The 14182-nt window shown below is 50.1% G+C and overlaps 1 protein-coding gene across 1 annotated transcript in view; it reads right to left on the bottom strand.

Moving 5' to 3' along the window:
- evlb (Enah/Vasp-like b) overlaps positions 1–9633 on the bottom strand; it is an 89367-nt gene extending 79734 nt beyond the window's left edge. Inside the window, exon 1 of the mRNA XM_055232068.1 lies at positions 9315–9633. Coding sequence (XP_055088043.1) covers positions 9315–9319 — 5 coding nt within the window. The 5' untranslated portion in view covers positions 9320–9633. The remainder of the gene's footprint in view (positions 1–9314) is intronic.
- Between the last annotated feature and the right edge of the window lie 4549 nt (positions 9634–14182).

The following is a 14182-nucleotide window of genomic DNA, read 5'->3' as shown; positions in this document are numbered from 1 at the left end:
GGAACAGGAGACGCGGTCGTGACGGGGCGGTACGACGCAGAACGTTCAGTCAAATGTTTGTGTTTTGTATCAGTTTTTATTTCCGCTTAAAACACGACTCAAAGCTGCAAGTTTGTCTCAGTGGAGGTGCTGCTGCTTTGTCTGGAATGTTCCGCAGTGCAGCATTACTCTTCTACCTCTATTCACACAAGTACATGACATCACCACGGCAAGTTACAGGTCAGATCTGTGGAGAGAGGCGACGCCGCTCATGGTGAGAATGTGAGTTTTTTCAAGGTGTTTTTGAGCAAATAAAAACATGTGTAAATAGATTTATGCAAGAAAAACAGATGACGTTCCAAACAAAGTAATTACATCTCCGTGGAGATGTAATTACTCAGAAAAGTTACACAATGCAGCTTTAAAGCAGAGATATTTATGTTCTAGTCGTTTCTTCTCGTTGAGCCTCTGAAGTTGTGTTCGGAGTGATTCATGTTTGAGTTAAATTTTTTAATCATTTTCAAGACGCCATTTTGTTGATTTCACCGCCCACTGTGACACGCCCACTGTGACACGCCCACTGTGACACGCCCACTGTCGCTCACTCTCGTCTCCTCTTTCACATCTCGTCTTCTCTCGTCTCTTCTCTCGTCTCTTCGCTCGTCTCTTCTCGTCTCCTCTCGTCGTCTCTCGTCGTCTCTCGTCTCCTCTCGTCGTTTCTCGTCTCCTCTCGTCGTTTCTCGTCTCCTCTCGTCTCCTCTCGTCGTCTCTCGTCGTCTCTCGTCGTCTCTCGTCGTCTCTCGTCGTCTCTCGTCGTCTCTCGTCTCCTCTCGTCTCCTCTTGTCGTCTCTCTTCTCCTCTCGTCTCTCGTCTCCTCATTCTCATCTCTTCTGTCTCTTCATTCTCGTATCCTCTCTTATCTCCTTGTCTCCTCTCTCATGACTGCGAAGGACACGCCCACGGTGACACGCCCACGGTGACACGCCCACTGCAACACGCCCACTGTGACGTCCGCACTTCCTTCTCCAGTTTTATTTTCTTAATCGTTGATACTCGTAGGATTCTGCAGCGTCGCGTCGTCATTTTGGTACAAATGTATAAAAAAGTGCTGCTCTAGTGTGATGTGCATCTGTCCACAGGGGGCGCTACAGCTCTAGACACACGAGCACAGTCGGACTTGATCTCACTTTTCAGGACATAAACCAGACCAATTTTGAATCACTGACATTTAACCCAAATTAACTATAGTATTTTATGATATTTTATTACAGAATCTGAACTCTGCCCCAAACCACAGACTTTTACTCACAGGAAACACAATTTTTTATCAAGATCTGGAAAAGCGTCCACTTTTTTGCAGATTGACCCTGTGCATTTGACCCGTACTTAAAGCCAAACACAGACGCAACGAGAAATAAGTAAACCCTGCACAGAAAGGCACATTTTTACCATTTTTTCTGATCTGTTCTAATGTTTCCTCATCACAAACAGAAAACACTCTGTTCCACCTTGTGATGTCATCATGTGGTGATACAGGAAGTGCTCCGCTGTGTTTTTAAACTCCACACACCTTCATTTCTAGAATCATTTGGATAATTTCAGCTTCTGGATTTATTGCCAATCTCTTCTGAACTAAAGGTAAAAGGAGCTGTTAACATGAAAACTACCACTTGATGACATCACAAGGTGGAACAGAGCGTTTTGAGCTTTGGAGATGTAACAGACTAATAATAAAGTGTGACTCAAACATGTGTGAATGAAACAAAACACAACTCCAGGTCTGTTCATGAGGAGGAAACATTTTAACAAGAGTCAGCTCTGTGTTCTCTGGCGCTTTAAGAATTTTAAAAGTCCGTGGAAAAAGGAGGACGCGGATCTCAGGAAATAAATCAATATATACGAGACAGTGAGGGTAAATGACCCGGAGGAGAGCGAACGGCGGAGGAGATGAGCCCCGAGAGGAGGGCGAGAGCTGGGTCAGACCGACGGGCTACGGCAGGTCGGAGGTTTCAAATCCAAAGTTTACTGTCCCCAAAACCGTCCCCTCCCCCCGCACACAGCTCGAGGTAAGTGAGGCTAACGCTGCTAATCTAAACAAATAAGAAACAGGAAATGGACGCTAGCTAGCTCACTGTGTCCCCAAGCTAACAGTCACTTTTCTTAAAATAAAAAAGAATAGAATAGAATAGAATACATTTATTATCACTATACACGTGTACAACACCACACACATGTACAACACCACACACATGTACAACACCACACACATGTACAACACCACACACACGTACAACACCACACACACGTACAACACCACACACACGTACAACACCACACACACGTACAACACCACACACATGTACAACACCACACACATGTACAACACCACACACACGTACAGCACCACACACACGTACAGCACCACACACAACACCACACACACATACAACACCACACACATGTACAACACCACACACACGTACAACACCACACACACGTACAGCACCACACACAACACCACACACACGTACAGCACCACACACAACACCGCACACACGTACAACACCACACACATTACACATACACAGATTAAAAACAACTCACCGTCCAATACACACATGGGACACTTACAACACAGTGTAACTAAAATAACTAGTGCCAGACATTAAAACATTAAAACCCCAGACCACAACTCTCACACAAAATGTACAAGTAAATACTGCAGAGTCACATACTGCACTGAACAAGTATTGCACTGTGATAAATATTGCACAAGTCAGAGGTCAGTACATACATGAATTCAACAGGGTTATGGCACTCGGGGTAAAAACTTTCTTTGAGTGTGGTGGTCGTTGCTTTAATGGCCCTGTAGCGCCTCCCCGAGGGCAGCAGGTGAAACAGGTCGACGCCAGGGTGGGGGCTCCTTAATGTTTTTGGCCCTGCTGAGCGGGAGGTGTAAATATCCATCAGGGAGGGGAGAGGGCGGCCCATGATCTTTTGGGCTGACCTCCCTCTGAAGCCCCTCTCTGTCACGGTGCAGTAACAGAGTCAGCAGCTCTGGACAGACACACAGTCTATTGAAAATTGGAAAACATTAAACAACCTATTAAAATTCAAATTATTTATAAATGTAGAAAATTTCAGTTCGTGTTGTTTTAATGTTTATTATGCCTCAAAATTAGCATTAGCGTTAGCATTGAGACGCAAACGTGTCTCTTTCTAAATCTGCAGATGCCTGTCCACTGTCTGACCCTAGCGTCCTAACCTCTGACCCCTGACCCCTGACCCCTGACCCACCCGCAGCTCCGTGTCCACTGTTTGATCTTTAAATATTTACTAATTTTAGTGTAACTCGGAAAAAAACTCTTAGAGATAAAACTGAACAGGAAGTAGTGACGCTAACAGTGAGGTCGCCAGGGTTCAGAGGTCAAACCTGCACAAGAGCGTCTGAAAAAAAAAAAAGGCCAAAACCCGCGGACCGTACGGCGACACTGGATTTTCCGCCGTGTTTATGAAAGTAGAGCTCCTCCAGTGAACCAGCCTCCTCACAAAGCCCCGCCCCTCCTCCTCAAAAGCCCCGCCTCCTCCTCACAAAGCCCCGCCCCTCCTCCTCAAAAAGACCCGCCTCCTCCTCACAAAGACCCGCCCCTCCTCCTCAAAGACACGCCGCCTCCTCACAAAGCCCCGCCCCTCCTCCTCAAAAAGACCCGCCTCCTCCTCACAAAGCCCCGCCCCTCCTCCTCAAAGACACGCCACCTCCTCACAAAGACCCGCCTCCTCCGCAAAAAGTCCCGCCTCATCCTCACAAAGGCCCGCCCCTCCTCCTCAAAAAGACCCCCCACCTCCTCCACACAAAACCCCACCTCCTCTTCTCATATCCACACCTCCTTGTCACATCTACGCCTCCTCCTAATGCTTATGTTAATGCTAATGCTAGCTTGTGACTGTAATGTTATTTGAGAGTTGTTCTTCCTGTTAAGTCACTTCTTTGTGGTCAGATTGTGTTAAAATAAAACTCCGATTAAAGTGTAATAAAGCCTCAGACAGAGCAGTGCCCACAGTTAGCGTCACGCCGTGGATGACGTCAGCGGCAAAGTATCAATTGAACAATCAGAAAAGTTTATATGTAAAAGTTGATCGTGAGCTTTTTCTCTTATTTTATCCATCCATCCATCCATTTTCTTCCGCTTATCCGGGGCCGGGTCGCGGGGGCAGCAGTCTAAGCAGGGACTCCCAGACTTCCCTCACCCCGGACACGTCCTCCAGCTCCTCCGGTGGGACCCCAAGGCGTTCCCAGGCCAGAGAGACATAGTCCCTCCAGCGTGTCCTGGGTCTTCCCCGGGGCCTCCTCCCGGTGGGACATGCCCAGAACACCTCCCTAGGGAGGCGTCCAGGAGGCATCCTGAGCAGATGCCCGAGCCACCTCAGCTGGTTCCTCTCAACGTGTAGGAGCAGCGGCTCTACTCCGAGCTCCTCCCGTGTGACCGAGCTCCTCACCCTATCCCTAAGGGTGCGCCCGGCCACTCTGCGGAGGAAACCCATTTCAGCCGCTTGTATCCGCGATCTTGTCCTTTCGGTCATTACCCAAAGCTCATGACCATAGGTGAGGGTAGGAACGTAGATTGACCGGTAAATAGAGAGCTTCGCCTTCCGGCTCAGCTCCTTCTTTACCACAACGGACCGATACAGCGACCGCATCACTGCAGACGCTGCACCGATCCGCCTGTCAATCTCACGCTCCATCCTTCCCTCACTCGTGAACAAGACCCCGAGATACTTGAACTCCTCCACTTGGGGCAGAGACTCACCACCCGGAGAGAGCAAACCACCTTTTTCCGGTCGAGAACCATGGCCTCGGATTTGGAGGAGCTGATTCTCATCCCAGCCGCTTCACACTCGGCTGCAAACCGCCCCAGTGCCTGCTGCAGGTCCTGGCTCGACGAAGCCATCAGGACAACATCATCTGCAAACAGCAGAGATGAAATCCTGTGGTTCCCAAACCAGGCCCCCTCCGGCCCCTGGCTGCGCCTAGAAATTCTGTCCATAAATATAATGAACAGAACCGGTGACAAAGGGCAGCCCTGGCGGAGTCCAACATGCACTGGGAACAGGTCTGACTTACTGCCGGCAATGCGAACACAGCTCCTGCTCCGGTCATACAGGGACCGGACAGCCCTTAGCAAAGAGCCCCGGACCCCATACTCCCAGAGCACCCCCCAAAGGACACCACGAGGGACACGGTCGAATGCCTTCTCCAGATCCACAAAACACATGTGGACTGGTTGGGCATGCTCCCATGAACCCTCGAGGACCCGATGGAGAGTATAGAGCTGGTCCAGTGTTCCACGACCAGGGCGAAAACCACACTGCTCCTCCTGAATCCGAGGTTCGACTATCGGTCGGATTCTCCTCTCCAGCACCCTGGAATAGACCTTACCGGGAAGGCTGAGGAGTGTGATTCCCCTGTAATTGGAACACACCCTCCGGTCCCCCTTCTTATACAGAGGGACCACCACCCCGGTCTGCCATTCCACAGGTACTGTCCCCGACCGCCACGCGATGTTGCAGAGACGTGTCAGCCAAGACAGTCCCACAACATCCAGAGACTTGAGGTACTCAGGACGGATCTCATCCACCCCCGGAGCCTTGCCACCGAGGAGCTTGCTAACCACCTCAGTGACTTCAGCCAGGGTGATGGACGAGTCCGCCCCTGGGTCCCCAGTTTCTGCTTCCTCCTCGGAAGACGTGACAGTGGGATTGAGGAGATCCTCAAAGTATTCCTTCCACCGCCCGACAACATCCCCAGTCGAGGTCAGCAGCTCTCCACCCGCACTGTAAACAGTGTTGGTGAAGCACTGCTTTCCCCTCCTGAGGCGTCGGACGGTTTGCCAGAATCTCTTTGAGGCCGTCCGATAGTCCTCCTCCATGGCCTCCCCGAACTCCTCCCAACCCCGAGTTTTTGCCTCTGTGACTGCCCGAGCCGCGGCACGCTTGGCCCGCCGGTACTCATCAGCTGCCTCAGGAGTCCCACGAGCCAACAAGGCTCGATAGGACTCCTTCTTCAGCTTGACGGCATCCCTTACTTCCGGTGTCCACCACCGGGTTCGGGGATTGCCGCCGCGACAAGCACCACAGACCTTACGACCACAGCTACGAGCAGCCGCATCAACAATAGAGGTGGAGAACATGGCCCACTCGGAGTCCATGTCTCCAACCTCCCCCGGGATCAGGGAGAAGCTCTCCCGGAGGTGGGAGTTGAAGACCCCCCTGACAGAGGGCTCCGCCAGACGTTCCCAGCAGACCCTCACAATGCGCTTGGGCCTGCCAGGTCTGTCCGGCTTCCTCCTCCGCCAGCGGATCCAACTCACCACCAGGTGGTGATCAGTTGACAGCTCAGCCCCTCTCTTCACCCGAGTGTCCAAGACACGCGGTCGGAGGTCAGATGACACGACAACAAAGTCGATCATCGACCTCCGACCTAGAGTGTCCTGGTGCCATGTGCACCGATGGACACCCTTGTGCTCGAACATGGTGTTTGTTATGGACAAGCTGTGACTAGCACAGAAGTCCAATAACAAAACACCGCTCGGGTTCAGATCGGGGAGGCCGTTCCTCCCAATCACGCCCCTCCAAGTGTCACTGTCGTTACCCACATGGGCGTTGAAGTCCCCCAGGAGAACAACGGAGTCCCCGGTTGGTGCACTGTCTAGTACCCCTCCCAGGGACTCCAAGAAGGCCGGGTACTCTGCACTGCTGTTTGGCCCGTAGGCCGACACAACAGTGAGAGACCTGTCCCCGACCCGAAGGCGCAGGGACGCGACCCTCTCGTTCACCGGAGTGAACCCCAACACGCAGCGGCTGAGCTGTGGGGCAATGAGCAAGCCCACACCAGCTCGCCGCCGCTCCCCGCGGGCAACGCCAGAGAAATGGAGAGTCCAACCCCTCTCAAGAAGATGGGTTCCAGAGCCCAAGCTGTGCGTGGAGGTGAGGCCGACTATATCTAGCCGGTAACGCTCAACCTCCCGCACAAGCTCAGGCTCCTTCCCCCCCAGCGAGGTGACATTCCATGTCCCCAGAGCTAGTCTCCATGTCCGGAGATCCGGTCGTCGAGGTCCCCGCCTTCGACTGCTACCCGGATCTCTCCGCACCCGCCCCTCATGGCTCCTCCCGCAGGTGGTGGGTCCACGGGAGGACGGCCCCACGTCGTTTCTTCGGGCTGGGCCCGACCGGGCCCTGTGGGGAAAGGCCCGGCCACCAGGCGCTCGCTGCCGAGCACCCACCCCAGGCCTGGCTCCAGGGTGGGGCCCCGGTAACGCCAGTCCGGGCGACGTAACCGGCCTTGATCTTTTATTTTCCATGCTGGGCTTCTGAACCGCTCTTAGTCAGACCCGTCTCCCAGGACCTGTTTGCCATGGGTGACCCTACCAGGGGCATGAAGCCCCCGACAACATAGCTCCCAGGATCATTCGGGTGCTCAAACCCCTCCACCACGTTAAGGTGGCGGTTCTTATTTTATTTGAACTTTAATAAAATCACATCAATGTTAATAAAAGAAAAACAAGAGGAAGAGTCGATTAAACCAGATCAACGGCTGTTCCACTGACACACACACACACACACACGCACACACACACACACACACCCCCACACGCACCCCCACACACACACACGCACACACACACCCTTTTATCTGACCATAACCTAATCTCTAACTCAACCTATTTGAACCATATCTGACCTTTGACCCCTGTTGTTCGTCCAATAAAAACACATTTACATCACAAGGACCTGATTTCACCCTGAACCAAAAACACGTCTCCATGAATCAAGTGTGTGTGTGCGTGTGTGTATGTGAGGGGGTGGGGGTGTGTGTGTGTGTGTGTGTGTGTGTGCGCGTGTGTGGCGCCCCCTACAGAGCAGCTCTATAAAACATCAGGGCCATAAAAACATGAAATTTGTGAAGCAGCAACGAAACAAAGACAAAAGGAAAAGACACGGATCATCCAAGAGCAGCTGTTCAGTGTGTGTGTTTATGTCATGTGTGTGTGTTTATGTTGTGTGTGTGTGTTTATGTTGTGTGTGTGTGTTTATGTTGTGTGTGTTTATGTTGTGTGTGTGTGTTTATGTTGTGTGTGTGTGTTTACGTTGTGTGTGTGTGTGTGTTTATGTTGCGTGTGTTTATGTTGTGTGTGTGTGTTTACGTTGTGTGTGTGTGTGTTTATGGTGCGTGTGTTTATGTTGCGTGTGTTTATGTTGTGTGCGTGTGTTTATGTCGTGTGTGTGTGTTTATGTCGTGTGTGTGTGTTTATGTCGTGTGTGTGTGTTTATGTCGTGTGTGTGTTTATGTCGTGTGTGTGTTTATGTTGTGTGTGTGTGTGTTTATGTTGTGTGTGTGTTTATGTTGTGTGTGTTTACGTTGTGTGTGTGTTGTGTGTTTATGTTGTGTGTTTAACAGTTGAACACTCTCGTCTTAAACTGTACGACTGTAAATTGTGTAAAAGGTCATGTTTTTATGCAGCTCTTTATCACTGTGCACACACTTTACATCACACACACTCTCTCTCTCTCTCTCTCTCTCTCTCTCTCTCTCTCTCTCTCTCTCTCTGTGTGTGGGTGAGGGGGGGTTAAGTGTCTTGCTCAAGGACATAACAGCAGCTTTCATCTGTGGAGCTGGAGCTGCACCGACAACAAACTACCGGTACATGTGAGCACCACCCGCCCCCACCTCAGAGGAGCAGAGGAGTGGAGAAGGAAAGGAGTGAATGAATAAAGGAGTGGAGGAGTAAAGGAGTGGAGGAGTAGAGGAGCAGGAGGAGGTGAGGAGGAGACACGTCGCGCGGGGCTGCGGCTCGTTTCTCGTCTCTGATTGGCTGTGACGTATGAGGGCGTGTATCTGCGCAGCTTCTTTTCATTTTTCATCTTTTTTCCTTTAAACTCGCGTCTTCAAAACATCACGCGCCTCAGACACGCGCACATCTGCGCCACAAACACCCGGACTCCCGCTGAAGCTCCTCTTTTGCGGCTAAAGGAGCAAACTGACCCCGGTTTCCATGACAACACCTCCCTCCCTTTCATCCGCCGCCAGCCTCCACGTGACTCTGAGCCGCGGATGCTCTCGCGCTCGAGCCGCTCCGGAGCCGCGTGCGCTCGGCTCATGGCGCACACAGGTGACGCTCTGACCCGCACATGGTCACGAGCCGCTCTTTTGTGCGGAGATTCAACACAACTGCGTCACATTTAGCGCCAAAAGCAGCTGAACGTGCGCTGACGCCAAACACAAATGCGCAATAATGTCACACGACGTGGATTTTACGCACAAAAAACCCGCATCTTACCTCATTTTGCAGAGCGGGGACTCGTTGAATTCGTGCGCACAAGTCCAAAATGACGCAAAAACGCTGCGGAAATAGTCCTCCCCCCAAAACACTGGCGTCGCGTTGGGGTTTGTGAGGTGGAAGAAGGGGTGGAGAGGGTGTGGAGATGCTACACGGACGGCCACAGTTCGCGGGGCGGAGGCGCTGGAGTCCCGGGTTGGTCAGAGCGCCATGGCGGCTGGAGCTCCGGGGGCACATCAGGAGCACAGACCCGGGAAGGACGCGACCACAGCGGCCTCAGGATCCATCTTCACCCCTGGACCAACCGCTGGAGGCTGAGCTGGACTGGAGGAGGTGGAGGAGGAGGTGGAGGAGGAGGCTGCTGCTGCTCGTGCACGACGCGTTTACTGCACCACAGCGCCCCCCGTCGGTGTAGAGCGGTACTGCAGCGTGGGACAGTTTGAGTGAAGTTGAGTTTAAAGAGACTCATGGAAAAACTTTAAACCAGTGATGCACAAGCAAGTAAAAGGAGTAAAAGTACTGCATTTAAGTTAAAAAAAAAAAAAAAGTATGTATCTGTGCTTTACCTAAGTACATTTTACAGATGATACTTTTTACTTTTACTTTTCCAGTTCAAAAATATAGTGGAGCAGAAAGTACAGAAAGTAAAAGTATTTTTCATAATTGTCTGAGACCTGCTGAAAAGTCTGAGGGTTTATTTTTAACACGTTTATAATTTAAACAAATCAAAAATGTACAAATAAAAACGGAAAAACAAAAAATTCAGCTCAAATCTTCGTCAAAATCTCCACATTTGAAGTTTTAAAAGAATCAATCTGTAAAATACTTTGACTTTTTGGTTTTTAAGTACATTTTTAAACTTTAATATTTTTCCTTTTTTTTTTTTTTTCTTTTTTTTTTTTACTTTTTCATATGATACTTTTACTTTTACTCGAGTATTTTTTTGTTCTGGTATTTGTATTTTTACTTTAGTAACAAAACTTTTTCTATTTTTCTTTTATTCTCTTATATCGGTGAAGTTATTTTGCAGAAACAGTGTCGCGTCTTTACTTAGGACAGAGTCAAACATATGGACTTAACGAAATAATAAAAGTGACATATTCCCTGAGTTTGTTTGTTGTTGTTGTTTTCGTGTTGAGCTGTGGATCGTGGAAATGTGTGAGGTTCAACCCGAGTTTTAATGTTATTTCTGTGTCAAAATCAGACTTTGTGTTTTGTTTCATTCACACAAGTTTAAAAGAAGAACTCGGCCTAAATCTGCAGAGTTTGTGTTAAATGTGTGAGAAACAAAACACAACTCCAGGTCTGTGTGTGTCGAGGAAACAACAGAACAGAGTCACATGAGCTTTAAAAACTCTTTAAAAACTCTTTGAAAACTCTTTGAAAACTCTAAACTCTGCTCTGTTGCCTCAGACTCTGCTACAAAATGAAGATGTGAATAAAAACAGAGGAAAAGTAAAAGAACAAGTTTGACACAAAGTAAAAGTTTGAGTAAAAGAGAGAAGAGAGAGGGAGGAGGAGGAGGAGAGAGACAAGAGCGAGGAGGAGGAGAGAAAGATGGAGAAAGAATGCAAGAAAGAGAGAGAGGAGAGAAAGAGGAGGAGAGAAAGATAGAGAGAGAAAAAGAAAGACAGATGAGAGAAAGAAAAAGAGCGAGACAGAGATAGAGCTGTCACATGTGAGTGCGGGGCAGGTGCTGCCCTCTGGTGGACACATGTGGAGTCTGTCTCTGTTTGAACTTTATCTCATGAACTTTAACTTTATTTATTCCCCATATTTTATTTTATTATTTTAAAGCTTAAAAAAAAACAACACAAAGCCTCAAGAGAAAGAAGAGAAGGAGGAAGAATAGAAGGAAGACGAACTAATGAGAACAAGGCAAAATAAAAAAGTACAGTCACCTGCTCCTTAAAACAACACACAAGCCCCGCCCCCACGTGTCATCTGACAACCTGTCAATCAAACCTGTTGCTAACGGTAACAAGAGCAACATCCACTCCCCGTTTCCCCCTCTCCTTCTCTCCCTCTATCCTCTCCTCCTCCCCACTTCTCCTTTCTTCCCCTCCTCTCCTCCTCCTCTCACTTCCTCCCCTCCTCCTCCTCTCCTCCTCGTTTCCCCCTCTCCCTCTCTCCTCCTCCTTTCCCCCTCTCCCCTCCTCCTCCTCTCCTCCTTTCCCCCTCTCCCCCTCTCCTCCTCCTCTCCTCCTCCTTTCCACCTCTCCTCCTCTTCCCCCTCTCCTCCCCCTCTCCTCCTCCCTTCCTTCCTCTGCACCCCCTCTCCTCCCCCTCTTCCCCCTCTCCTCCTCCCTTCCTTCCTCTCCCCCTCTCCTCCTCCTTTCCCCCTCTCCTCCTCTCCTCACCCTCTCCCCCTCTCCTCCTTTCCCCCTTTCCCCCTCTCCTCCTGTCCTCCTCCTCTCCCCCTCTCCTCCTTTCCCCCTCTCCTCCCCCTCTCCTCCTCTCCTCTCCTCCTCCTTTCCCCCTCTCCTCCTCCTTTCCCCCTCTCCTCCTCCTTTCCCCCTCTCCTCCTCCTTTCCCCCTCTCCTCCTCTCCTCACCCTCTCCTCACCTCCTCTCCCCCTCTCCTCCTCCTCCTTTCCCCTTTTCCCCCTCTCCTCCTGTCCTCCTCCTTTCCTCCTCTCCCCCCCTCTCCTCCTCTCCTCCCCCTTTCCCCCTCTCCTCCCCCTCTCCTCCTCCTCTCCTCCTCCTCTCCTCCTCTCCTCTCCTGTGCTCCTTCAGTAGATCGTGCTGTAGGGGGCGCTCTTTTGTTTTACGGCTCATATTTCAGCCTCTTTTCCTCTCCTCCCCCTCTCCTCCTCTCCTCCCCCTCTCCTCCTCTCCTCCCCCTCTCCCCCTCTCCCCCTCTCCCCCTCTCCTCTCCAGTGTTCCTTCAGTAGATCGTGCTGTAGGGGGCGCTCTTGTGTCTTACGGCTCATATTTCACCCTCTTTTCCTCTCCTCCCCCTCTCCTCCTCCCCCTCTCCTCTCCCCCTCTCCTCCTCCTCCTCTCCTCTCTTCCTTCAGTAGATCGTGCTGTAGGGGGCGCTCTTGTGTCTTACGGCTCATATTTCAGCCTCTCTCCCTCTCCTCCTCTCCCCCTCTCCTCCTCTCCTCCTCCTCCTCTCCCCCTCTCCTCTCCTCTCTTCCTTCAGTAGATCGTGCTGTAGGGAGCGCTCTTGTGTCTTACGGCTCATATTTCAGCCTCTCTCCCTCTCCTCCTCCTCCTCTTCTCCTCCTCCTCTCCTCCTCTCCTCCTCTCCTCTCCTGTGCTCCTTCAGTAGATCGTGCTGTAGGGGACGCTCTTGTGTCTTACGGCTCATATTTCAGCCTCTCTCCCTCTCCTCCTCTCCTCTCCTCCTCCTCTCCTCTCCTGTGCTCCTTCAGTAGATCGTGCTGTAGGGGACGCTCTTGTGTCTTACGGCTCATATTTCAGCCTCTCTCCCTCTCCTCCTCTCCTCCTCTCCTCCTCTCCTCTCCTCTCTTCCTTCAGTAGATCGTGCTGTAGGGGGCGCTCTTGTGTCTTACGGCTCATATTTCAGCCTCTTTTCCAAACAGTTTTCTGCCGTTTACAAAGACGAGACACAAACCAGAAGATAAATGTTTATTTTTCTGAGAGCAAAGTCCCAAAAGAGAAATTTAAATGAACTTCAGACGAAGAGAAACAGAAGAATCAAGAAAACATCAAAAAAACATCAAAAAAATCATCCAAATCAAAGAGAAACACAAGAAAAACACAAAACTAAACAAGAAAAACAGGAAATACCACACGTCTAATCTCCATGACAACCACAAACAACAAGAAAACATCCCGAGTCTGAACTTTGAGCTGTGGGAAATGAAGTACTCCACTGTGTTACTCAAGTAAAAGTACAAATACAGAGGGGAAAAGTTACTCGAGTAAAAGTATCACATGAAAAAGTCGACTTAAATGTGCACTGTGTAACTTTTCTGCTCGTCTCCAGGGAGATAATCCTGTTTTGTCTTGATTTTTCCAAAGTATAGATGGATTTATGTTTGGGAATCGCAATGGAGACAAGTGAATGGTAAGATCTGTGGAGAGGCGAGCTGAGCATGAGCCTAAAAACAACTGTAAATGTAAACACACAGGGCTGATGTGTTTAAAGCCCAACAGTGGAACATTACATGCAGAGAAATAACATATCCATGGAGACGAGCGAGTGGCAGGGCCTCAACCTCTGAAGTTACATAGTGCAGCTTTAAGTAAAAGTATTTAAGTATCTGTTCAGAAATGTAGTGGAGTAGAAAGTACAGATACTGCTCTCAAATGTAGTGAAGTAAAAGTAAAAAGTACACACTGTAAAATATACTTAAGTGAAGTACAGATACTTAAAGATGTAAGTGAAGTACAGACTTTACTCCTCAACCCCAGAGTCACATGTGAAGTATTTTCACACTGAAATAAAGTTAAAGTAATAAATAAAACACAAACTGAAGTAAAACTGAAAACTGACACACAAAAAACACACAAACACAACCAGACACTCACTTTGCCCGCAGAGTGAGTCACACAGCACCTCCTCCTGTCTCCTCCTCCTCTCTCCTCCTCCTTTCTCCTCCTCTCTTCTCCTCTCACCTCCTCTCTCCTCCTCTCCTCCTCCTCTCTCCTCTCCTCCTTTCACCTCCTCTCACCTCTCCTCTCCTCCTGTCTCCTCCTCTCTTCTCTCACCTCCTCTCTCCTCCTCCTCTCACTTCCTCCCCTCCTCCTCTCTCCTCCTGTCTCCTCCTCTCACTCCTCCTCCTCTCCTCCTTTCACCCCCTTCACCTCCTCCTCTCCTCTCCTCCTCTCCTCCTCTCCTCCTCTCTCCTCCTCTCACCCTCCTCCTCTCTCCTCCTCTCACCTCTCCTCTCCTCC

Source organism: Periophthalmus magnuspinnatus, chromosome 24 (genome assembly GCF_009829125.3).
Source record: "Periophthalmus magnuspinnatus isolate fPerMag1 chromosome 24, fPerMag1.2.pri, whole genome shotgun sequence".
In the NCBI taxonomy this organism is placed as follows: domain Eukaryota; kingdom Metazoa; phylum Chordata; class Actinopteri; order Gobiiformes; family Gobiidae; genus Periophthalmus; species Periophthalmus magnuspinnatus.
The sequence above is the reverse complement of the archived record's forward strand: the minus strand, read 5'-3'. Positions and strand labels throughout refer to the sequence as shown.